Source organism: Dysidea avara, chromosome 6 (assembly GCF_963678975.1).
Source record: "Dysidea avara chromosome 6, odDysAvar1.4, whole genome shotgun sequence".
In the NCBI taxonomy this organism is placed as follows: domain Eukaryota; kingdom Metazoa; phylum Porifera; class Demospongiae; order Dictyoceratida; family Dysideidae; genus Dysidea; species Dysidea avara.
The window spans coordinates 17,086,025-17,112,208 of NC_089277.1; the positions used below are offsets into that span (position 1 = coordinate 17,086,025).

A 26,184-nucleotide genomic window follows, 5' to 3' on the forward strand; every position below is an offset into this window, starting at 1 on the left:
AGTAAAATTATTTTTCTCCAAAAGATGAAAGCATACTATTCATAGCTCTTGCAGGGTGATACTTGCATTACATTATACATTGTGACTATAAGCAACAAGACTATAGGTGGCTGTGCTGACAGCATATATATACTGGATATTTGCTATAGCTACTCACAATAGCCTTGTAACATAAACAAGTGTGTTTCTGCACTGTTAAAAATGAAGTGCTATGATGGCACCTAAAAGTGCTAAAATTTGACTGCTCCAGTCAAAAAATAGCACCTAGAGGTGCTTCATTTTTAACAGTGTGTATCTACTCTACTTTTTTCTTACAGCAAACAAGTAAAAAAAATTAAGGCGTAGTATGCACCACATTCATATTTCTCTGCATCAGACATGGGACCAAGTACGTACACTTAAAAGTGCTTTTGAGTTTGTAAAGTACAAGTACTCCAACTGAAATCATGAGAGTACTTAAGTAAAGTACAAGTACATATTGGAAGTACTTATGTACAAGTACAGTACATTTTCCTATAGTATGCATAATAACTTATGTGTGAGGTACAAACATGCAAGGTACAGTTTTTATATTACAAATATAACATGCAGTCAGTGACCGGGTATTTGCCATCCATAATAGCCTCTGTGTCTGACTATTAATCAGTTTGCTCAGACATAATGTCCTAAGAAAAAGGATGAAGCCTAAAGAATACAGTTTATCTGTTTGTTTTATGGCTTGTACGTACTGCTAATCATAACTACCACTTGGTTTCTATAATATATAGGAGACATTACGTTCTTACAACCCAAGGAGGGTGGCCTTAATGCTCCCATTCAAATAGCAACAGTTGCATGTTAGCTCACAACAAAATGATGTAAACAGTTGATACAAGAAGTAACCATGTACAATCTATAGTTACTCTGTCCTACAACTGATTAAGCCTGCACATGATAGAGTCAGTCTACTGTAAAACATTATATTAATTTTGTCTCTGTCCATCAGTCTATAACACTTGGGCTTAAATTCTTTTCCTGTGATACTGCACCACTTAACTGGAGCATATGATGCGAGTACTACTTTTTCCACAATGAAAAGTATGCTTTGTGATTATCTTTCCAAACATATTGCAGGGTTGGTTTGTATTGGTATACATATGGGGCTTCCAAGTAGTCATCAAGTCCAGCGTGTAATTTCAGTTACCATAGTATGAGTTGTCTTCTTCACAAGGAGCATAAATGGATGTGCACTATAGCTAAACAATAATTTCTTATCAAGTGCTAGTGCTACCACTGATTCCAATAAACTCTTCATTACTGTAGTTGAGTTTAGCAATATAATCTCTTTCAAACTTTTATCTGACAGCAGATACTTTAAGGTTTTTGTCAACCATTATCTACAGCTCTTGGTTCAAACAACAGCATGATATGGTTTAAAAAAATATACATCATAATTCCATTACTAAACAGGCTATACATGATAATAGGTAAGGTTGTAAAGAATTTCAAGAAGTTTAATTGAAAACTATAGCTACACCTTCATAAAACTTATTCTTATTAATGCTTACTATATAAACTACCATGTTCGCAGTACTTAAAAGTACTTTAAGTACACTGCTTAAAGTTTCAGTTAAAATAATGTACTCTTTTAATTAGTAGCTTATAAACCCACATTCACTGATGTTTTACTGAGAGTTTAAAACTTAGTAAAACAACATGTTCCATAATAATACTATAAGTTGCTGATATTTTACTATCAGCATAACTGGGTACAACTACAGTAAGGCAGTTTAACAAATTAGTAAACTAAGAACCTTTACGTAGTGATACTACTGGGGTGTAAAGTAAGTAGTTTTAAACTTGTACTTTATGTACTTGGCCCCTTGTGCATTAAGTGACAGTAGCAGCAGAAACTTACTACATACCTGTACTACTGTCAGGCCTTAGCTATATGTTCCAAATTTTCCTATTCCAATTGCAAATTTCTCCCAAAAAGTTATCATTATCTTATTATTCCCACAATGTACTACTCATTATTCTCAAAATTTTAATTAACTTTATAATATATGTTATAAGTAAGATTTGGAGCAGCATATTAGAAGGACTAGCAAGACACTTAGTCACTGTTGCAATATAGATGATTCCACTGGCTGTTCTATTAGAGTAGGTGACTGCTGTATAAGAGTATCATAAAATGATACATTATTCCAAATGAATTATGCTCTTAAATTGTTTCAAAATGCCAGAATAATTTTACCCTTTAATTGTGCTCAAAGTTATTCCCAGACCCCTAACTACTGTACTTGCTCATAATGATAAATATTTTTATATAATTTGTTTATAGAACATAAAGTTACATTTCATAAAAGTCTGCTAAGATTCATTACAATTTATATAAAGTCTGCTACAATTCATACAAAGTCTGTTACACAGAAAATGCCAGTAGTAAAAAATGTACAATATAACTAGCTAGCTATCTACAAAATTCATTAGTTCAACGTGGTTATTCTATGACCTTTACACCAGGATACATTAGGATAGAGAAGACAATGCAGTGCCATAAATCTGTAACAAGCAACGTGGTAACGCATTATAAACTAATTTCAGCTGTACTTGTATTCATCATCAGAAAATGGACTGTTAAGATTAACCAACTTGTTTGAACTGATAGTCATCTGAAATAAATATGACACATTCCACCGTAAGAGCTTGTACTTCTACAAATCAAAATATTTACTCACATAGCTTTTTGTTTTTTCTAAAGGAGCTTTACTGAGGTCCTCTCTCTGGCTGTGCATTTCATCAACGTTGGTAAGTTTGTGACCCAGTAAGGCAGCTACATTAGTAGTATTAAATACAACTAACACATTAGCACAGTTATCTGTCCACGCAATCAGGAACATAGTCAGGAGTTTTTTGTTTGGTTGGTTTCTAGTGTAGTGTCTGGGGTGCCTCCCTGATTACCAGTTTTGAGATAGTAAACAATACATACACCCTTAGGCAACAACAGTAACATGTGTTATGGAGGCATCTAACTAGCTGAAACCTACACTCTTCTGTCAAGTCCCTAAAAGATTTTTGGAAAACTAAGTTCTTTCTTATGGTAAACAATCGGTCAGTCAGTCAGTTGGTTGGTCAGCCAGTCAGAGTCAACCAATCTGTTGATTAGTTAGCAGAAAATTCAAAACAAGGCAGAAGAAAAAAGAAGAAAAGCTACAAAGCTCACAAAGATGCTGCACTTTTGAATAGTAAGGAAATGTATAACAGCCAAGAGAGACCCGCACAAAAAAGATAAGTGATTCACATTTACAGTGGAACCTCAGTTATTCGAACCCCTTGGGACCAGGGGTGGTCCATAATCTGAAAAGAGTCTGTATTCCTGAAACTGTGTATAAATAACCTTAAAACAGCATAAAGAAAATTTTTTTAAATATCAGTATTTCAACTACCCTAATAGAACAGTCATTACTGTAATAGAGCAGTCATTTCCGTAGTTTGGCTAATTGAGAATCCGGATAAGTGAGGTTTGGATAACTGAGGCTCCACTGTAATTGCAAAATACAAGCATAGCAATTTTAAACATTATTGAAATAAAAAGTAGTGAAAACAAGGGAGAGCAAACCCTTACACCTGCAGCCAATCAGGTGATTTTATGCCTCAAATACAAGATATACAGTAATCCCTTTAGAAATAGATTCATGCAGACATGGACGTATGCTAACAGTAACTTGCTGAGAGAAATGTGTTTCTATTTTGGCCCATAGAACAAGCAATCGGCTATGATGAAATTTCCTGCAAACACAACTACTTCTAATGCAAAAATGCCTAATTGTAATTAAAATGCCAAAGCTATGAATTCTACTGCAAAAGCAATTGCAAATGGGACGAAATCAATTGCAAAAGTGATGAATTCAACAAACACATACATGTCTGACAGTGCGCATATGCATTGCAGAGCTTGAATTGAGGGTATATATATATATGGGGGTATACAGAGTATACCTTGTTAATTTTTTTTTTCCAGAAATAGTATACCTTGATAGCTGTTTGGCAAGTTGCACAGCAGTTTAAAAATATAATACAAAACTCATGAAGCACATTTTTTCTGCTGCTAATATCACAGGTGAAAAGGTGAGAGCTATCTCAAACTATCCCAACAGTGTATATAAGAATACAGGACCTGGTCCCAGATAAGTTTACTCTAATAGAATAGTCACACATACATTCTAATAGAAAAGTCAAGTAAAGTTACATGTATACTCTAGTGCTATAAGAGGAGTGATAATTTTCAAGATAGCCTGTTGCCTTATTATCTACTAACCTCCAGCATCAAGTGCTAAACTGCTATTTGTGGTCAAATTACTGACTTTGGGCATAGGGAATATATAATCTTTGATTTGAGCTTGTAAGATATTAAGACAAACACCTCACGTATGTACTTAATATTGCAAACTGATGACTTAAAACTCTAATGGTTAAAATTACAACCCTAGTTAACTTAACCCCCCAGTCCTTATACTGAGAAGTTAGTATACCTTCATGTTATTTTATAATTCAAGCACTGATGCATTGAAAGTGTACTATAGCATAAGAGCCAATACAGTTAACCTTAGACCACATATTGAACATTGTTACATAAAACAACAGTTACAGTGGAACCCCTCTTAAAGGACACCCCGACAACTCCTATGTAACGGACATCTGTCTAGGTCCCAAATCAACAGTACTAGTGGCTAGTACACCCCTAAACTGAGGACACCTCTTTACAAAGGACAAAAATAAATTCCTCAATGGTGTCCATCTTAGAGGCTCCACTGTAGTTGCGTATATACCCTGATAGAATAGTCATGAGCCTTTATAGCTATGTTTTCAATTATGTGTGTACTATATATTAAAACCTCACAATTCTTTATCCCTTATGGTCTTACCAGCATCCTTTACCCTTATGTGTGAGCTTACGTCTTTTACCACTTACTAAAAATAACTGCAACAGAGACATCATCAGGAGTCCAAGTGAAATTACAGAAACTAAGATTCCCACTACAATCAAATACATACGCACACAAATTAAAAGCATCAAGGACATAAATAAATACTTTAACACTCAACAGGGTCTTCCCTAAAGGATAAACCCATGTAGCAGTGGGTTAGTTTTATAGGATGCATCCAATTAACAAAACGGTTGTGGTTTTACTGATCCATTTGCTTGAAAACAACTCTGGATGCATTAACAGCGGATATATATTTGTCGTCATATAAAGCCTGTTTACACTACAGATGGCAAGATTGATTCAGTGCAATCTAGATCAATTTTGAGTTGCATTTACACACACACACACACACACACACACACACACACACACACACACACACATACGTGAAGTAATCTCTAGCTTCCATCATTAAGGCATGACTGACACAGTATCCACAGCCATTAGCATACCAATACTTCTGCATTTTAATGGTCTACATCAAATAGACAATTGTATGTAAAGGCTTTTACTATTCAGTAGAGTAGGACATGGGTAGCTAATTATTTATCCTATGCCATCTAAATTGCTAGTTACCAACAGTTTTGCCCGAAATCTTAATGCCAATCTATTTCTGCAGAAGTCTTGAAGTACTACGCAAACAACCCTGCGCACAACATATTGAGTACACAACACATATCACAGTGTTTATATCCTGTACAACAAGCTTGAACTAGTTTTTAACAATAACGCATGATCAAATAGTAACTGTGAGGGGAAAAGCTCTTGGAAATACCCATGATACCTCATGTGAGATGAATTTGAAATTGAAAATGAGAGCCAAAAGTTGGTATGAGACAAGTGAGAAATGCCATGCAGCTGGATTGTACAGAGAACTGATGTGGATGGTGGACAGTAAGATAGGATGGTGTCAGTAGATGGTTTGCTGAGAAGGCAAGTGTGCCAAGAAGTGCACAACTAGGGCTGCACCGACTCTAGTATCAGGCCGACACTGCTGTTTTCATGACGTATCGGAATTGTACGCAGGTGCCGGTTATTACTTATTACATGTGCCGGATGGTACTATATTTCACAGCACAATAACTCCACTTGTCTAAAGCAGCCACCTGCCTACTAAGGTCAAGAAATATTGGCTTGGCCTAAAGGTAACTGGCTCAGACAGTTCCACTGTATTAACTATGCTACATAAATGTCTTTTATATGCCGTACAAATTAGATGCTTACATACCTGATTAAGTCTTTTGATGTTTTCTTGCTCTTTGGCATTGAGCTATAAGACACGATATTTATACTGTTAAAGAACCTGTGGACTTATCATTACACATTGTACACTCTGAACCATACATGTTAACCAACATAAAGAACACAATACAACTTGTGAATGAGATACTGAAACATTTACATACGTATATAATCTTATACCATATTTATCCACACCAGTAAAAAAATGCTTAACTAATATTTATTTCAAAGGAGCCATGCTGTAGTTAGACCTACAATAGTGGTCAAAGTCTTCATGGGACAAGCTATACCTTGACTGATGAGCCTATCCAAGTGTTTTGTGACGAATAATTATACTAAGCAATTGTGAGTATCAAATTCTTTCTGCCATGACCACTTGCCACTACTAGTGATTTAACACCACTTTTGTGGCCTTGACCATTGACTTTGACTGCAGTTGCAGATCAAACTCTAAAGTTAGACATACACCATTACTGTATACACATCCATCATACCCCAACATAGTGCACGTCAGACATAGGACCATGCCAGGATACATCATCCCATCTTCCAATGTATAGTGGATCACGGGGATCATATTTGCTTAACAAATTGGTAAGTGCTGGAACGTTGACAAACATGTCATCATCAAAATGGCAGAACCATTGATATCTGAAATAAAAAGACGACACATTTTTGTAACAATCTGATCAATAACTAGATAAAAAAGCAAAACTTCTAGCAGCCATGCAAAAAGCAGCTATTGCTGTCCAGTGAATCAACACCATGCCCATGCACTTGAGTCTTGTGTAGGTAAATCCTTCTGAGACAGGACCAGTAACTTGCAGCTGTCCAGGTCTCTAGGACACAGAACCCGAATTTACACAACGACCCCAACACCACTAAGTGAGATAAGGACAATTGTACTTTTATCCATTGAGGTTACAGCTGGGTAGGCTGCTTGCCCAGTTGACAATTAACTTGACACCAGGCCACGAAGTCCCAATTATACAGACTAGAGCAATGTGAGTAAAGTTTTTTTTGCTCATGGAAACAAAAACAGCAACTTGGGATAACTGGGCATCAAACCTGAAACCTTTCAATATGCTTTAGCCACTTGGCTTTGCTGCCTCACACACTACACACTAACACACAACAACACACACAACATGCACACATGACTATTTTATTTGTGTGTTTTGATCTTATATTTGCTCAAAATTATTCTTTAAAAAAAAAAAAAAAACTAAAATTTTTGATAAAAGCAGAAAAAAATCCACACCAGGTGGGAAATTGATCCACAGACAGCTGGCAAAAGCAGGGATACCATTTATGTACAGTGTAGCTAGCATGGTGAAACATTGTTTGACAAGCAACACAAGATGGATTCCTCAGTTTGGAGACCTGAGGTCTAGTGTAGTAAATCCAAATGGTTTGCCAAAACTACTGGAAACCCACCTGGGTGCACCACTTGCTGCTAGACTGCTGGTAGTAGGCAAAATAGTACTAAACACACCCAACTGAAGTAATACTGCTTCCCTCTACAAAATCCCATGTACAGTAAACTCTTGAATATATTCAAACCCCTTTGTTCTCAGGCAATGGTAAAAGTATTCAGATAAGTGAATTGTTCAGCTAAACATTTATATACAAAGCTCTGTTGAAACACTTTAATTGAACATACATCTGTACTTTTAAAATATTCTAATAGAACAGTAATTTCCAATTTCGAGGGTCAGATAACCAAGGATGTATTGTACTCCCTTGGTAAGCTACCTTGTCCAAGTAGAAGTCTTTTCACACTGCAATGTAATGATATGTGGCAATGAAACTCAACTTTAAGAAAAGATGGAGGTAATGATGCAACACTACATATTTACTGCAACACTACATATGTGACCGGATCTGCAAAAACCCGACACAGTCATGCAAGCCAAAATTTACAGTATAAAGCATTGAATACATTGGGTGAAATACTTGCATATTATTGAATAATTTTTGTTAATTTTTTGAACGCCTCTTTCTTAGTGAAGGAAGGGGCTAACAATAAAAACCTGGTTATCATCTTATTCGCCTGCTCAAGACGAGTTTGAAAGTATTTGTTTCGTTGCAGTAGACCCAAGGATACGTAAGTTATGAGTGTTTGTTTACATCACGTCAAAGCGATCGTACACGATCAATTTTTCTTCACGAATTTTGCCTTTGTACGCAGTGAAGAAGGGTGAGTAAAGAAAAAAACTTACCCAGTAATTGGTTCCCCTGTTTATGGCGAACACGACAGTGAAAATTGTAGCTCCATGCCTCAATCTGTTGATAAGTTACAACTGTTTTTGTAAGCACCTGAATTTATTTTCCCTATACTTGTACAAATCGATTTTTTAATTGTTGCTACTTTGTAGGGCTGTAACTCCTAAGTTATTGGAATATGAGGCTGAAACTTTGCCAGAGGGTTCACTTGGCTAAGTAGATTATATAAACAGGAATTTGAAAAATGCACGATTGTGTCGGGTTTTCACAGATCTGGTCACATATTTACAGGGGGGGGGGAGGACATGACATCACAATAATTGTGTGACGTATCCGTACTGTACATTTTTTCATAGGATTTAGTTCTAGTAAACCATGCAGTTTAGCGCAGTGTTTATTTTCGGAAATGGTACTTCACTAGTGTAGAAATCGTTTTATCTATTAATCCCCGGTAATCCCCAGTGGTGTTACGATGAATTTTGCAATAGTGCATTATTTAGAGCAAATGTTGATCTTAATTTCAGGTACCTGAGTTATTGTTTGCTGTATTCTTACTTGTTAATAGTAAAAACAATCAACTTTGGCATCTACAAAGATGCAAGTAGCTGGTACGTTAGTACGTATTTCAACATGTAATTATCATTGGAAATTACGCAAACCCATACGTGTTGTTACATCATGTCCTCCCCCCCGACATATTTAGATACTCAGTTTACAGTTTACAAATGCCTGAATGTCAAAGGTGGCTATTCTATTAGAGTAGATGTGTGTTCTATTAGAGTAATTGCGCAGAGCTCTGTATAATTCACTAATTTGAGAGCTCTCAAAAACAACTGAGGATCCACTGTATAAGTGAAGTGCACCTTACTTTTCTGGTTCATCCTTGTGTTTCTCTAGATCACTGTAGTAAGCACGATATTCAGCAGTTGTTTTGCAACACAAATCTATCCTAAATCAGAAACACACAATGTAAACACATTGTATGGTGACATACATACTTGTCTGTACTACATACACAGATACTTCAAAACAGTGGAACCTGACTTACAACCTCTCTAAATCAGTTCATAACAAAGTAAGGAATTTAGGTAGCAAACTACCATTGCAACCACCCACTTAGTGAGGCCAAGAAACTTTGGTATGTCAAATAGCAACCAGTTTATACAGGTTCCACCGGATATTATTATTGCATACATACGTATGTTAGAGTACAAGTATGCATATCTGAACAATCTGAAAATATGTGCAAAACTACATTACACACTATCACAATAGTCCTTTAGACACAGAATGAGTTACACACTATAATAATTTCAGGTCCCAAAATAGTTCACGTGTGTGTGTGTGTGTTGTGTGTGTGCGTGTGTGTGTGTGTGTGTGTGTGTTGTGTGTGTGTGTGTGTGTGTGCATGTGCGTGCAAAAGTGGTATGGCTGAAGAGCTTCAAGGTGTACTGAGTACTGGATGTCTGGGGCATGCTGTGTGTTCAGTGATGGGATTTTAAACTGGTTGCTATGGAGTCCACAATAAACACAACACAAATACACACAAATGAAATCCAAACATTTTAGTACAGCAACGTCAGAAGTTTTGTGACTGTCACTCCTACTAAATAATAGTTAGACGTCAAGAACCAGGGTTCTATGGGATTTAGAAAACTTGAAGGCCCTGGGCTGTAGCGCCTGAGGGTTTTCTAAATCCTGTAGAACCCAGTGGTTCTTGACGTCTAACTTATTTAGACTACAACTCGTTATTGTACCTTGAGTTGACAGCTGCTTGTAAATGGGAAATGTATGGCTAATTACTAGAAACAAGCCCTCTACACCTCCCTACATGGCGGGACCTCAGCGTGGCTGTTGCTACGTGGCTGTTGCTACCCGTTTAAACGCCCATGCGTTGCCAATGTTACAGGCGCATGCTATGTATCGAAGTACTGGACTCAGCGACTGGACTACAACTCATTGTTGCTGTTGTTGTGCCCCGACAGCTGCTTGTAAGCAAGTAATGTAGTGTTGATTAGTACAAACAAGCCCATTACACCTCCCTCTAATTCAGTACGGCTGTTACTAGCCATTTAAATGCCCATGCGTTGCCAATGTTACAGGCGCGTAATTATCGTGTTTCGTATCGCCTCAGAGCGTGGTCTCTATTGGACATGACCGTGGCTCTACGAGATTTAGAGACCACGTTTTCAGCCAATCAAATTTCAGTATCAAACTTGTTGTAGTCTAATTACAAAAATAACCAAGTTGCTCTCAAAACATCATACATTACAAATATACTATCTTAAGTACATAGGCATGACAACACTTTACGCAAGAAAGTTTAGACATTCATCTCTTGTTTCACTACTTTTTATCGCTTGGATCCCTACTTCAATTTTTAATATTTAATATACTAGTATTTAATGCCATACTATCTATTATATTATTCCATAAAGGTGGTTTTTATTGTGTAAGATGTCTCTCTATGATGATTTTCAAAGGTGGAATTTTGGGCAGCATGCAATTTTTTTGGTGCGGTCCCTACTTAAATGGTACTACCGTACCATTTGATATATTGAGGGGGGATTTTTTTGCTGACTTTGCAGTTTGGGGGGTAACCAGCAAAAAACTATCCTTGAAAGATCTACACATCAATATAGTCTAATACATTTTGAGTGTTTGCAAATCTGCGAAAAAATTTTAAATCAGGTAATCAAAAAAAGCCCTCTAATATTGCCAAGAATGAGTGAGTCACAAGGCTTTAAAAATATCCCATTTATTTATTATGGACAATTCAAGTGTGAAAGCATGTTTACAATACATATGAAAACGTGCCTCTTTGATATCACTACATTTGGAGGACTCAGGTAAATGCAAACTGATTATAGAGAAACACAGCAGCCATACAGACTACAACATGTAGTGTTGTACAACAGTACCAGTTATTAACCAGTGTTGTCTAGGTCAGCCAATTACTGGTAAAGAAACCTTTTAAACTGGTTATTGCCCACCCACTTGGTAAATCATAAACTACCCCGCTGACAAGTGTTAACATCATAACATAACCTCAAAGCAAGTGTAAATATGTGATGTAATAACTGTTATTGCAAGACAGGATGTTGTTGGTCACTTTAGACTTGCCAATATACACACAAACCAATTAACAGGTTATTGCCAATTATTGGTAGACAATTTAACTGGTGACAAAAAATTTGTAGGTGTACAGCTGCACTAGTCAACAGTAAATAATTATAAGGAGAAACAGAAAGGAGAATGTATTTGAATAAAAAGTCTCACATGACAACTCACATTTCATGTGAGGCTGGACAGTCAGATACTAGTAGCCGGTATCCTGTACAAGACAATAAATAGTCTGTGGATAAGAGTCAGCACTGTACCTTCTTCTTTGATAAGTTTAACATCGTCTTCAGTTTCAGATGACGTATAACTATCAGTCACAATTGATAACTACAAACATTGTACACATAAATATTACTACAATACACGAGGTCTTATTATTGAGGTGGAATGTGGTCTCATTAATGAGGAGGTCATAATTCATAAATAGGAACATTTAGAGGTATTCCAGTAAAGTACAACATTGTTGCGAATATGCTACTATGTCAATAAACCATAATTTGCTTTTTTTGACAATTTTCATATGCAAAACTTGTACGAAAATTTCTACACAAGATCAAACTACTCTAATAGAGCAGTCATTCATGTAAATCATACAAAAATATTTTTACACGAATTTTTTTACACGTAAATGAACCGAATTATGGTATATAATATGCTAAACATATTTTACTTTATTAGTATTACAGTAAGCAAGAAGTATTTCCATTACAAGTACTGTAAGTTACTATATTGTAATTTGCGTGGGAGGATCAAAGTGATGCCGCATATCGTATTGTTCATACAGTACTAATTAGCTGCATAACTGTACTGTGTGAGTCATACAGAACAGTTATGCACTTAATTGGGCAAATACAGTACAGTTATGTGCTTAATTCGGCAAATACAGCACACTAGGGCAAAATATGGTACAGTTATGCAGAGAATTTATTTAAGGAATGCTAAGTAAACAAAACACTGTAAATCGCTAAAACCAGCCAAATTAATCCTACGAGTTCGTTCTACAACTAGGAATAGATTGTATAAACATTTATTGATCGTCTGATCACGAAGCCTTTTAAACACGACTCCACAGTTTATCACGTGCGTGACATTGTAAATCACTAAAACTAGCCAAACTAACCCTAAAAGTTTGTTCTACAACTAGAAATAGATTATTTAAACACTTACTGATATCCTGATCACCAGCGGTTTGAGTACTAGAGAAAATTGCTCTGAGCCAGATGACCAGGAAGTACAATATAACACTTAAAGCACCGCCTATACTTGTATGTATGAAAAATACAGCACTTGGAGGTGTCTTGAGGCAAATACAGCACTTGGCTTTGTCTCGTGCTGTATTAGCCTCTTGACACGCCCCTCATACTGTATTTTCCATACACACACGCGATGGTGCCTTAACTATAACTATTACAGTACATAGACATCAATGATTGCTCAAAAATTTTAACTACTTCAAAAAACAACTATTTCACAATTGTTGCCTGAGCCCACAGTACATGTTAATTCATCTATAGAGCAGTAAATCTGACATCACAGTGGTTACATCACTTCTGCGGGGCAGAAAATGTATGCATGCTATTGGAGCATGAGTTTACTTCATCTTAGGTTTGTTGAAACTGTCTTTCCATGTTAGCAGGAGCAAGGAAGAGAGTAGCAGAAAATAAAAGTACTGTAGGCTAATTTGATCAGTGTTGGGTAGGTTATGACTCATAATTAACTAAAACTGCGTGGGCACAAGAACTTGGCACTTTGATACGTAAGTACGATAGAAGAATCCCACAACATTTATATCAACAGATCAACAGATCAACATACAACTATTCTTTCTACTTTCTCAAGTTGAGCACAAATAGCCATTTAGTCATCTTTGTAACTTGGGTTAAATCTATGGTATGTTCGCGTTGAGCTGAATCCTCAAAAACATTTAATAACTCATGGATGCAATTACACACGATCTTGAAATTTGGAGTACTGCTTGACCCGCTAAAAATATTTCAAAATCTTGTTGTTCAAATGTTTGACATAATATTTACGGCCAATCAAAATTTTCACAATGCATTTCCTATGGAGAAGCCATATAAGTACAGTGTACATTAGAGCCCTTTCCCGAACTTGTAATGGAGCCAAACCGTACGTGTCCGTTGTTGACACCTTTACTGTAACCAATAATCATCTGGTTGGCAGAAATGTTAACTCTGTTGAGAAAAAATCCACTTATAATGTTCAGCTGTTTTTCAGGGTTCAGCTCAATGTGAACATACTATAGCAGATGCTCAGATATAACATTTAAGCCATCATTATTACATTGCTTGTTTTACCATCACCCAATGGAACAAAAACTGATACAGGCGGGAGGTGATTATTGATTATTAATAATACACTTGACCCTTGTTATTTCAGTCTTTGACTGCTCTATTAGAGTATCTCAATCTTGCAATGTACACCCAGCCATCTTTTGGCAAGAGTGGAAGGACTTCCAACCTTCTACTATGTTTAAATGCACAGACCTTACAACTTGGTCACTCCGTGCCTCCTTCTATCATGAAATACATTCATGTGATCAATAATCAAATAATTAAAATTGGTGCGGCTACCTAAAAATTGATGCGGGCAGTGACGGGAAACAAGGAATGTAATAATGATGGCCTTATTACCATCTTTCTCAACTTCTGTTCTGTGTCCTGTACACAATAAACCACCAGGAGCCCCACCATTAAATTTGCCCCTCTCGGAAGTTGCAGTAACACATTTCGTGACATAAAAGTAGTCGTTCTATAAGGCCAGGCCAACAGTTTATCATCACTGCTCGAATGGATTTTTAGGAATAGAGCAATACCGTACGGAGGGAAACTTTGGAAAACTTTGGCGAATCAAGCAAAATATTACTGTTGGCGAAACAAAATTTGGTGAATTGTTAGCAGAGCGCACGCCCTATTTAATTGATTAGATTACTAATTGCTGTGTCTGAAGCGAGAACTGGGAGTACCACGCCTCTTCAGCGCCTGGAGTCAGCTATCAACTAACAGCAGATCTACACCTCTGGAATAGTGAATATCGTACTTAATATGGTGGGACTCGCTATTTCCATGCCCATTTCGAGGTGAGGTTTGAGGATACCACGTGTACAGTAGCTGAGTAGCTAGCTACCTAGTGCGGTAGTCGAGGGAGGCTTGGTTCTAGCATAGATAATGTATGCATTCCTAATGGATTGGAAACGCCCGTTAAATTATTTTCCTATCCTAGTTACGGTGCGCCAATACATTGGGAAATTTGTTGAGTGGCTGTTTGGCTTTCTCTTGCTTGTTTGAAGGCTGGTTCGAAGGCGTGGACATTCCTTTTACATTGTTTATTGTGTTGCGTTGTGTACTGAACAAGAACACAGCGTGTCCGTGGGTACTGGGAGAAATATTGCTTGTGACAGGTGACAATGGCAGGTACCACTAGCTAATAATTCAACAGCAGTACTATTAGCCAACTTCTCATCACCGCATTTACACAACCAAAGAAATGTGTGATACATTAAAATAAATTTTAAGTTACAGTACTGCTCAGCTTGAGCTAAACAATAGCACAAAGTAGTGCCTGTTTTCTGAAGTTTTATCAAAGCAGTGGAAATATACAGCGAAGCAGTGAGTATCTAGCTAGCCTATTACACTCTACCTGCTACAAGTGGTGTAAACAGCAGCAAAGAAACAATGCTACACTTTCTGTTTCTTCGGGAAATTTGCACAACCGTTTTGAAACACCATATTTCACCTTTGAACCTGAATTTTCTTACGCTATTGTTTACTGCTCTCCAGCATCCCTACCCAGTCCAGCCTCCAATTAGTGTAGGTGGCAACTAACCCAGCTGTAAACAACAAACACTAATTTGCTGGTTACAAGTACAGTGAAATCTTCCACCTGTCGAGGCCATAAAGTTTACGCAGCGCTTCCAATCCATGTGACATACATTATCTATGGTTCTAGTGTGACGCCTGGCCCAGTACTTGGTCAAGTAGAAAATTGATTAGTTCAAGGCTTGGTTAGCTATTTCTTCACCAGCAAAATATTTGGATGGGGAAAATTAGGCAAATTCATGGTCATTCACCAAATTTCAACAGTGCCAAAGTTTCCCTCCAAACAGTAATTACATAATTCACTATTTCTCAAGTGATAATCATTGCTTACGCTCCCGAGTTCATTTTTGTATATTGAAACATGGTGTGTGCAACATTGTAACGATTATACCCACCCTCAGGGACTCATTAGAACCTTCAATAAAATGGATTGCTAAAGAGAGATTGTATAAACGAGTAAGTAAACAGTGACATAATCAAATTATTTTAAAAGTATGTAGCTAGCTACTGAGCCTCGAGTGAAGCTACTTTTAACATGTTTTTCCATGTTAAAAGAATTATGAAATATGACCTGACTTTTTCAAATATCCCTGACGATAAACTGTGAATCAACTTGGCCTGGCCTAATTTATAGTATTGAAATTCCCGGGGGTAGCTAACATCTTGGGACTCTTGTACACTATCTGAGAATTCCAATTATAAATACATATAAATATTTATTGAAATAGTACAGAAATACGTTTTGAAATACTTAAATATTGGGACTCTTGTACGCCATGTTGGGTTTTTACGTGGGTGCTGGCTACCCCTTGGAAATTCCCCTGTAGTTAATCCTTCTTTGATTATTCATATTTATAATAGTACATACACAATCATAAATGTCCACAGTTCTATCTGTACATCATACTGTACCTTGTTTTTGTCAACAGCCTGAAACCAGGTTAACATTGACATCATTATTCTTTTTCTGTAGTACTGAAACTGTGAGGTTGTCTTCACAGAATAAAATATGTTACCACCACAGTGAGGATTCGATACATCTTCCAACATTTTACCATGGATAAGAGTAACCTTCCTATATGGCAATACTGTTGGATTCGATGGAGTACTCACAATGTTGCTGCCACATCCTTCGGAAAAAGGGCCTCGCTGGTTTTCATGTTTATAGTAGAGGGTGTGTACTGAGCGAGGTACTGAGCCATGATAAACCGCGATGACGATCATTACAGTAACAGTAAATAATACTCCAAAAATTCGCTGACTGTTACCACCATGGCCACACATATACGACTTACGAATAAAAGTCATTCTGGCACGGTCATGGCGCAGGATTATCGCTTGGCCAGACCGCGCTTTATCTCGCCACGGCGCTTATCGATTATAGTTATAAGCGCCTGAAAATATGGCCACGCGAGCCGGAAATAATGGACGAATTTCATAATAACAAAAGTTGCCCTTAGCAATCTGAATTTTACAATATTTGTAGGTAAATGTCTATAGTAACATCTCCAAATTTTAAAAGGATAGCATATATAGGTCATGAGATATAACATTTCAAAGTTTGTCGTTTTTCCCGCATACATTGTCTATGAGGGGGAAACAGTTGCCCCTTCTGGGCAATCACATAAGTAATGTGTGGGAAAACAACAAATTCAAGTAATGTCATTTCTCAATTTAACATTATTTGTAGGTGTACATGTGAATCTCACAATTAACCTCCCCAAATCTTAAAATGATAGAGTATATAGATCATGAGATACAACATTTTGAAATTTATGGTTTTCTCATACATTATCCATGTGATTGCCCAGAAGGGGCAACTGTTACCACCTCCCATAGACAATGTATGGAAAAACTGCAAACTTTGAAATGTCATATCTCATCAGTGACCTATATATGCTATCCGCCTTTTAAAAATTGGAGACGTTACTCTTGACATTCACACTTATGTAAATTTTAGGTTGCTAGGGGCAACAGTTTAAAATTCCTTATTATGAAATTCATCTATTGCGTCATTACCTCCTTCCAACACACAGCATAGATAAGGGGTGTCTATTATCTATGCACACAGCAAAGGACCGTTGAGACAGCGGAGAAGGGGTTGGTGAGGGGGGGTAGAGGGGGGCTGTAGCCCCTGTACCAAAGATTATGGAGGGGCTTAGCCCCCCATAAAATTATCTATAGCTGTCATTGAGAGCCTAGCTCAATAGAGCAGTCACGGTATTCTTCAGAGAAGCAACGTAACAAGCTACGTATTATGTAGTTATAAGTAAGGATATATAGTTGGTTGGTGGAGGGTAGCTATTGTCAGCAGGTAGCCTAAGTGAGCTTTTTTTTTATCCGACTTCAACTTAGATAGTTAAGCCATATCATCACCAAGCTAGACTCCTAGCCCCACTTAAATAAAGGTGTCTCCTCTGTCTCTGACCTCACCCTAGACTTGTAAACGAGGTTGCTTATGAAAATTTCTATCATTTTGTAGTATAGTGAAGTCACAGACGGTACAGTCGAACCTCTCTAACCCGACACGTGCATAATTATAATCCAAAATCCTCTCTAATTGTCATTTACCAACACTTTTGTATAGAAAACAACCTCTGTAATCTGACACCTCAAAATATTTGATTCCCTAGACTTGGAAATACATTGTTTTTGACCTTTCTAATCCAACACAGAATAATCATTAAAAACAACCACAGAAGATAATTTTTAAAGCATTAAATTGGTTGACAATAATAAAAAAAAAGCTGTAACACTTGCAAATTCTAAAGTTAAAAACATAATAGCGTGTGTGTACCTGTAATTTACTGCATAATCTGACATGATTTTAGATGCACAATGTCAAATTACAGAAGTGACTTGATAATCCAACAACCTCCTTAATCCAGCAAAATTTACACTGTAAAAAATTAGTAGTGAATTGCTCTGCCACAATACTCACTACTTTTTGTAGTGAACGTCACTACTTTTTGCAGTGAACGTCACTACACAAAAATAGTGAGTATTGTGGCAGCCATTAGTAGTGACGTTCGCTAATTTGTTTTTACTGTGTATGGCTCCCATTGAGCGTCAGATTAGAGCTAGAGGTTTGACTGTATGAGGTGTCTATCATCTATGGTGGAGTGTTATCAGAAGATTGGAAGAAAGCTAGTGTAACACCTATTCAGAAAGGATACTGGAAATCTCCATCGACCGGTAAGTTTGACATAAAGATACTTGAAACTGTTATTCGAGATGTACTACTAGATCACGTGACTTTGGATATATATAATTGAAATTGACAAGGAGAAAACATCCTGACTGCCTGGCAGACCCCTGTAAGCATTCAAGCGTTAATCAGATGGCCGCAGGTTTGAGGCTGCCCATGGATTTTTCTCCTTTCTCCACCTTTTCACACACACTTCATGTAACAACTCTGTGTGGGACTAGGTGTTCTACAGGCCTTCAGCTGCACTAGTGCTGTAAAGCCTAAAAAATAAATTCCTAAACGATCAAGTGTGACCCAGTTATACATGATTGGACTGATACACTAGTAGGTGCGATCTATCTGAACTATGGCAAAGCTCTATTCCTCACAGAAGACTTTTTTGAAAGCACATGGTATACTACTGACTTGATATATTCAACGTAACTGATGCCTTCAGACAAGCGTGACTCAATAACGGCTAGGGCTACAGGTTGGACTTTTCAGTCACTGTGTGATGTTGCTTCAGCCGGACACATGCCTTTTGGAATACTGCAGTATGTACAGTGACATTCTTCATGGACTTACCTCCTTTGTGTCCCATTCATCTTTGCTGACAGCAAAAGGTGTCGATTTGGCGGTAGTGCGAAATGACTTCCCTTTGTAATGGAAATTGTCCATATTATCCATTGATTGCAGAGGTGCTTTTCGAACAGTTCTTAATTGATTCATAACAGGATGAACATAGCTGACAACAAAGCATAATGGATACTTCACTTTTCAGATGATAATTGTTGGCTGGGGCGCACAGCATTTTGATGTGGTATGCGTGGGTTCACCAGTCATAATAACTTTATTTTACAAAAAAAAGTTAACAAACAGTACACAAAAAATATTGGAATTTTTAACTCTTGATGTAACGATAGCACATTGGTAAAAAGTACTGAAACAAGTTGGAGTAGTGCACGATATTAAATCACAGTAAAACAATAAGAAGTGTTATATCCCAAGCTGGAGTAGCGCATGATATCAAATCACAGTAAAACAATAAGAAGTGTTATATCCCTACTGTGCATTTCCATTATGGTATCTTGAGCACAGTAGGGATATAACACTTCTTATTGTTTTACTGTGATTTAATATCGTGCACTACTCCAACTTGTTTCAGTACTTTTTGTTGATGTGCTATGGTCGCCCTACTCTAGTTGAAAATTCTAAATTTTTTTGTGTACTTGCTCTGTAGCTATAGTCATTTCTATTTTAAGTATTTTTTTACTTTATTCTTTATATCTGTTACACAGTAAATGCCAGTAGTAAAAAAAATGTACAAAATAAGCTATCTACAAAATTCATTAGTTCAACGTGGTTATTCTATGACCTTTACACCAGGATACATTAGGATAGAGAAGACAATGCAACGCCATAAATCTGTAACAAGCAACGTGGTAACACATTATACACTAATTTCAACTGTACTTGTATTCATCATCAGAAAATGGACTGTTAAGATTAACCAACTTGTTTGAACTGATAGTCATCTGAAATAAATATGACACATTCCATTGTAAGAGTTTGTACTTCTACATTATTTCTAAATCAAAATATTTACTCACATAGCTTTTTGTTTCTTCTAAAGTAGCTTTGCTGAGGTCCTCTCTCTGGCTGTGCATTTCATCAACGTTGGTAAGTTTGTGTCCCAATAAAGCAGCTACATTAGTAGTATCAGATACAACTAACACATTAGCATTGTTATCTGTCCATGCAATCAGAAACACACACACATATCATGTATATAGCAAGGAGATTTTTTGGAGGGGGTTTGTAGTGCCTGCCCTGATTTCCAATTTTGAGAGCACATCTTTAGACAATAGCAATAACATGTAATGTGGGTGTATCTAACCACTTCCTTCATACGGACATCTTTTTAAAAATCCACAGTATTGGAAAAGAAAATTAGATAGTATCAAAAAAACATACTGCAGCTGGGCTAAATAACTAGTACAGTACGACCTCGATTATCCGAATGTCGATTATCCGAACCCTCAATTATCCGAACAACGACATTTTGTCATTAGATGAACATTCTTTTAGTATGTTCTATTAGAGTAGTTGAACAGAACTCTGTATATGTATAAATGAATGGGCTTTATTTATCCAAACAAATTCACTTATCTGAACACTTTTATGATTTAACTGGCACACAGATGTTCAGATAATGGAGGTCCTACTGTATACTGCTCAGAACTATTTCAAACTAGACATCTAGACTAATAAACCAGAAGGCAAAGGCAGACCATTCAAAGTAAGAACACTATACTAAAATTGCCTCTTTTTTATCAGAACTGAGCTACCAGTGCAAACGCTTTGCAATTCCCAGCAAAATTGCTCCCTTTTTTTTACTGGAGATTACATGAAAACATTCTGGGGCTTTGTATATATGGTATTTACTGGCTATTGACTTAACAGTAATGCATTACATAATTAGTAACGAAGTAATATAACGTGCTACATTTCTTATGCTAGTAGTATCTAACGGAAAGTTACTTTACATAAGTCATGTGTTACTAAAGTAGCATTAGGCCATGCAAAGTTAATTTTATGTTTCTGGTCCTACCAATTCCCCAGGTGACCAGGTGACCAGGTGACCAGGTGACCAGGCTTTTTATTTTATATTTTTTTTGCAACTTTTTGTTGTGGTACACATTTGACATAGCAGTATATGGAATTATAGGGAAAAACAAAGCTAATGTATAAAGTTAGTGCATCTTTATAAGAAAAAAGTATTTACAAGAGATGAAAACTTTTCAACAGATATAAAATATTATGAATTATTGTACTTTGGGTGAAAAGATCAAAGTGAAAAGTGTACTTTTATTTCCATATTGTACACCTGGCTGCACACTTCAAAGCTGGCAGGGTGCTGTATTTATTTCAACTGTGCTGTATTTGCCCAAGTGTGCTGTATTTTCCCTTTGATCCCAATACAGCACTGTTGAAACAGTAAACAAGTTGACCAAAGCATGACCAATGCCAGACACATTATCGCATTCTTTTCACCAAACCACTGCAATGTTATGAAGCCATTCAACAATTATGACGTATCATAAACACATAGAACAATGCCATGACCTAAACACAAGTGGGCGAATTACCCTGAAAGCCATTCTTAGCGAAAAGGAACAGAGCACATGGCGTTATCAACAGTACAAAATGACTCCTGTCCACGTTGTAAAGCCAGGTGGAACACGATAAGTTAATCCACTCCAGTTGCCTTCGTGGTATCGTTCCCAGCGCCACACCATGGCTTCTATAAATGCACTCACCCGCCAAACACAATAGCAAGCCTCTCTATAACAAAGTCACAGACTTACTCATGGGCTTTAAGCCAGGCCTCAACCGAGAAAGAAGCAGTTGGCCACTTACTGTCGCTCTCGGCAGCTCAAATCAATTAAAGCTATGTAGCTAGCTAGCTTCATCACGCTGGTGCTCTGACGTTGGAGGCAGTATGAACGAGTATGAATAATGTTAATCACTGCAGTGAATACACACGGTCTTGAGCTTACGTGGATAGGCACTCACCTCTTGCTACTTGGCGTCACCCCAACTCTTCGCAGCCACTACTTTAGTACAATAAACCAGTTAAATCACCGCCGCGAGTGCAATATGGAAAAAATAGCATGAGGGCATGGTCTCGAACCTAATACAGCACTCGGCTTCGCCTCGTGCTGTATTAGTCTCTCACCCACGCCTTTGTGCTATTTTTTTCCATATTGCACTCGCGGCGGTGCTTTAACTAGTATTTATTGTATGGTGATTATGTAATTCATTCAGCAAAATAAAACATATAATGAACTTTTCATGGCCTTACTAATCAAACAGTACGGTAGTACCGTTTAAGTAGGGATCTGGGTGAAACTTTCGTGTGCCGCCAAAAATTCAGCCTTTGAAAACCATCCTAGAGACATCTTACGAGACAAAAATCACATTTACGGAATAGTACAAGTCCATATAATACATAACACGGCATTAAATATAACAAAATACTTACACGTGGCCGGATATAGAATTTTTAAAAATCACCAAAACTCGAAATTTTAGACTGACTGACTGACTGCCTGACTGCCTGACTGACCACAGTTGCAAGCCTAGAGGCCAAATGAAGCAGCGCACGGCCACCATTTTATGCCACAATAACAAACTCACCAGTGGGGTGTGCCTTTTGGGGTTCCAATGAGTGTGTGCCCTCTGTACCTTATATTTTCTTTTATCTTCAATAGGCTGCTTGTCTTCTTCTTCATCCAACAAAACCATATCGAGGTGTTAATTTTCCATATCAACACTTTCTTTAAGCAACATAATAGATGCCACAAATTATTTAAGGCGCTAAATGCTACTGTATGGTATGGAGATACCGGTACTAGATAGCCACTTGTATCTTCACGATAAGTCACAGTATCATGCCCATTCTTTATTCTACGCATTATCGATTGAAACCACGATGACCACACCCCTTTTATGCTAGCTGTATTTATAATCGAATAGCTAGTGACCACACACCTTCAAATTGATAGGCTGATTCAGGATGCTCTAATAATCAATTGAAACCATGGTGACCACATCCCTTTTCAAGCGCACATCTTTGCAGGCTAGCTGACTCGAGATACTCTAATACAGCAGTCACCCTAATAGAACAGTCACATGTTTATAGCTAGTTGTATGCTTTAACAAAAAAACTAAACAAACTAGTATATCAAAAATTTAAATTTAAAAATGAAGTAGGGATCCAAGCAATAAAAAGTAGTGAAACAAGAGATGAACGATAGTAGCTATTACAGCATAGCTCGGTGGGAAATCCCTACTTCGGCATTTAACACAAAATAATTACTATACCATGCCAAAGTAGGGATTTCCCACCAAGCTATGCTGTAATAGCTACCATCATTCATCTCTTGTTTCACTACTTTTTATCGCTTGGATCCCTACCTCATTTTTAAATTTATAATTTTTATTATTACATAATGAAGTACTAGCATGTTACTGCAATATTATTATTATGCAACGAAGCACTAACGTGCTACTTCACTAGCGTGTTATTGTAATTCAGCTTAAAACTAACTAGTAATATGTTATATTACATATTACACAATGTACAAAGTTTACGTAGCTGTAACGCATTTCATCGCAGTGACAGTAACAAGTAATATATTACTTTTTAAAAGTAATGGTCCAACACTGTTGACAGTTACATTACAAGTAAGTTAAACTTGCAAAATAATTGTCCACCTTAATGCACTAGATGAAAGGGAATATAAGTTGCTGAAAAAACCATGAAACAAGAGGGATCGCTTGGGTGGTAGGTAATGTGACTAAAAATCCATATTTAGACTCTCTGTCGTAAATTTTACATAACCACCATTTTGAGATGAGTCAAAATAGGGATTTGTGGTTTAAGTACATTACCACCCCCAGCGACCCCTTCTTGTTTCATGGCTTTTTCTTATTCCCCTTCTAAAATTTTCAATTTTCTATTCAACTAGTTTGTGTACTTTTTACACCAATACCATACCTGTTTCACTGCCGATACAAAAGTCTCAATAGTAGCAGTGAAATTTATCCCGTATTTCACTGGTAGCAGTGAAAAAGTTGTAATTGCAATTGGCTAGAATTTATGTTAACAATGTAGCGCCAATTAGTGTTTACGCATGTTTAGTACATAGTGACAAATTGCATACATAGCAATGCTAATGCACAGCATGCGTATATGCAGCGAGTATGGTGTTAACTGGGAATAGCATGGGTAGCAGTGAAATTTGGGATAAATACCACTCTTGTTGTATTGGAAATGGTAAATTTCACTTGGCTTCGCCTCATGAAATTTATCCCCATTTCCAATACAACACTCGTGGTATTTATCCCAAATTTCACTGCTACCCATGCTATTACTAGTACATATTAATCCAGTAATAGATTTGTTTTATTGATAATGACAATTGTTGTAGACAGAGCATTACATTTAATAGCTGTCAAGTTTAGTGCAAGCTTTGTTAATAATAATGATGCACTTGACTGCATTATTAGAGTATTTATGTGATTGTTATTGGCTACTAAGGGGCTTCCCTAAAGAGCGGTAGAGCAGTGCAGCACCGTTCTCTACTTTACTCAAAATTCTTTTGATGCGAAAAAAGAATGTATATAATTGACAAATTTACTTTGATGTTGCTAGCAAATTGACAGTTTTACTGCTCTACTTTAGTTTGTTGGGCTGGCTATGGACAAGACTATATATATACACATTCCTAATATTGAGCAGCTGTTGTCATACTACATGTGTATAGTTGTAGACCTAGGACTCTAGGTCATTGTCGTCACATTAGCATCCTCATACAGTCATGAAAACACACCAGATGCTGTATGCTGACTTGAAACTCTGATAATCAGTTATAAGTTAGTGGTTGTGCATTTAATACCACAACTCCAATACAATAAACAATATTAGAGGTGCCTATTGCATACGAAGATGCTGGGGTAGCAGTTCCAAGTGATTTCACAGTAAAGAAAGATAAAATGAGTGTTTTTGTCACTATTATTTGACTGATTTTGGTGTACTGAATTAGAGAAAAACTTGGCAGTGCTAATCAAGTAATATTGAGGCTCTTCCAAAAAGGGGGGTTACATGGAACCCTTTGAACCCCCCCCCCCCCCCCCCCCCCCCCCGATCCGTTCCTGCATTAGATACTTTATTGTACTTAGTTTGTAATCTCTGATATTGACACCATGATTTGTGAATGTATAAGTACATAATACAAGTACACAAAAAAAAATTGGAATTTTCAACTAGAGTAGGGACCATCGCACATCGATAAAAAGTACTGAAACAAGCTGGAGTAGTGCACGATATTAAATCACAGTAAAACAATAAGAAGTGTTATATCCCTACTGTGCATTTCCATTATGGTATCTTGAGCACAGTAGGGATATAACACTTCTTATTGTTTTACTGTGATTCAATATCGTGCACTACTCCAGCTTGTTTCAGTACTTTTTATCAATGTGCTATGGTCCCTACTCTAGTTGAAAATTCCAAATTTCTTTGTGTATTTGTTTGTTAACTTTTTTTTTGTAAAATAAAATTATTATGACTGGTGAACCCACGCATACCACATCAAACGAAAGAAATGGCGCCATGCCCCAACTACCAATTATCATCTGAAAAGTGAAGTATCTATTACGCTTTGTTGTCAGCTATGTTCAACCCATTACACAGCATTACGAATCAAGAATTGTTCGAAAAGCACCTCTGCAATCAAAATAGCCACTATGAAAAATACAGACGATTTCTATTACAAAGGGAAGCCATCATGTGCTACCGCCAAATCGACACCTTTCACTGTCAGCAAAGATGAATGGGACACAAAGGAGGACCCTGGTAAGTCCATGAAGAATGCATTGTACATACTATGGTATGCCAAAAGGCGTGTATCCGGCTGAAGTGACGTCAAACAGTGAAAATATCAAGCCCGTAGCCTTAGCCGTTATCGAGTTACACTTGTCTGAAGGCATCAGTCAGTCATTCAGGCAGTCAGTCAGTAGAAAGTTCCGT

General features: G+C 37.1%; 2 protein-coding genes across 5 annotated transcripts in view; both read right to left on the bottom strand.

Annotated features, from left to right (window-relative positions):
• Positions 1-2,289: 2,289 nt before the first annotated feature.
• Positions 2,290-16,778, bottom strand: LOC136257362 (beta-1,3-N-acetylglucosaminyltransferase radical fringe-like). The gene is made up of 11 exons (XM_066050531.1): positions 16,313-16,778; positions 11,819-11,888; positions 11,730-11,772; positions 9,307-9,387; positions 6,707-6,863; positions 6,199-6,240; positions 5,357-5,445; positions 4,955-5,019; positions 2,721-2,815; positions 2,593-2,654; positions 2,290-2,544 (listed from the first exon to the last, which is right to left on the bottom strand). The coding sequence occupies exons 1-11, from the start codon at positions 16,706-16,708 to the stop codon at positions 2,469-2,471; spliced, it is 1,176 nt and encodes a 391-aa protein (XP_065906603.1). The 5' UTR covers positions 16,709-16,778; the 3' UTR covers positions 2,290-2,468.
• Positions 16,779-19,866: 3,088 nt separating this feature from the next.
• The window catches only part of LOC136257363 (beta-1,3-N-acetylglucosaminyltransferase lunatic fringe-like), a 29,411-nt gene continuing 23,093 nt past the window's right edge, over positions 19,867-26,184 (bottom strand). For 3 of the 4 annotated variants that reach the window (XM_066050534.1, XM_066050533.1, XM_066050535.1), the window contains 3 exons: positions 20,198-20,292; positions 20,061-20,122; positions 19,867-20,012 (listed from right to left, as the gene is read on the bottom strand). In XM_066050534.1, the coding sequence (XP_065906606.1) occupies positions 19,937-20,012; positions 20,061-20,122; positions 20,198-20,292 (233 nt within the window). In that variant the 3' untranslated portion in view covers positions 19,867-19,936. Of the gene's footprint in view, positions 20,013-20,060; positions 20,123-20,197; positions 20,293-26,184 lie in introns of those variants that run through there. The other variant, XR_010701928.1, reaches the window with a different exon arrangement.

Bases quoted from the DNA above. Each gene is read 5' to 3' on its own strand.
- LOC136257362 (XM_066050531.1), bottom strand. From the start codon at position 16,708: ATGACTTTTATTCGTAAGTCGTATATGTGTGGCCATGGTGGTAACAGT. The intron at 11,889-16,312 runs GTACAGTATGAT...CAATGTTTGTAG, and splicing joins AGGCTGTTGACAAAAACAAG to TTATCAATTGTGACTGATAG. The intron at 6,241-6,706 runs GTATGATGGATG...CGTGTCTTATAG, and splicing joins CTGACGTGCACTATGTTGGG to CTCAATGCCAAAGAGCAAGA.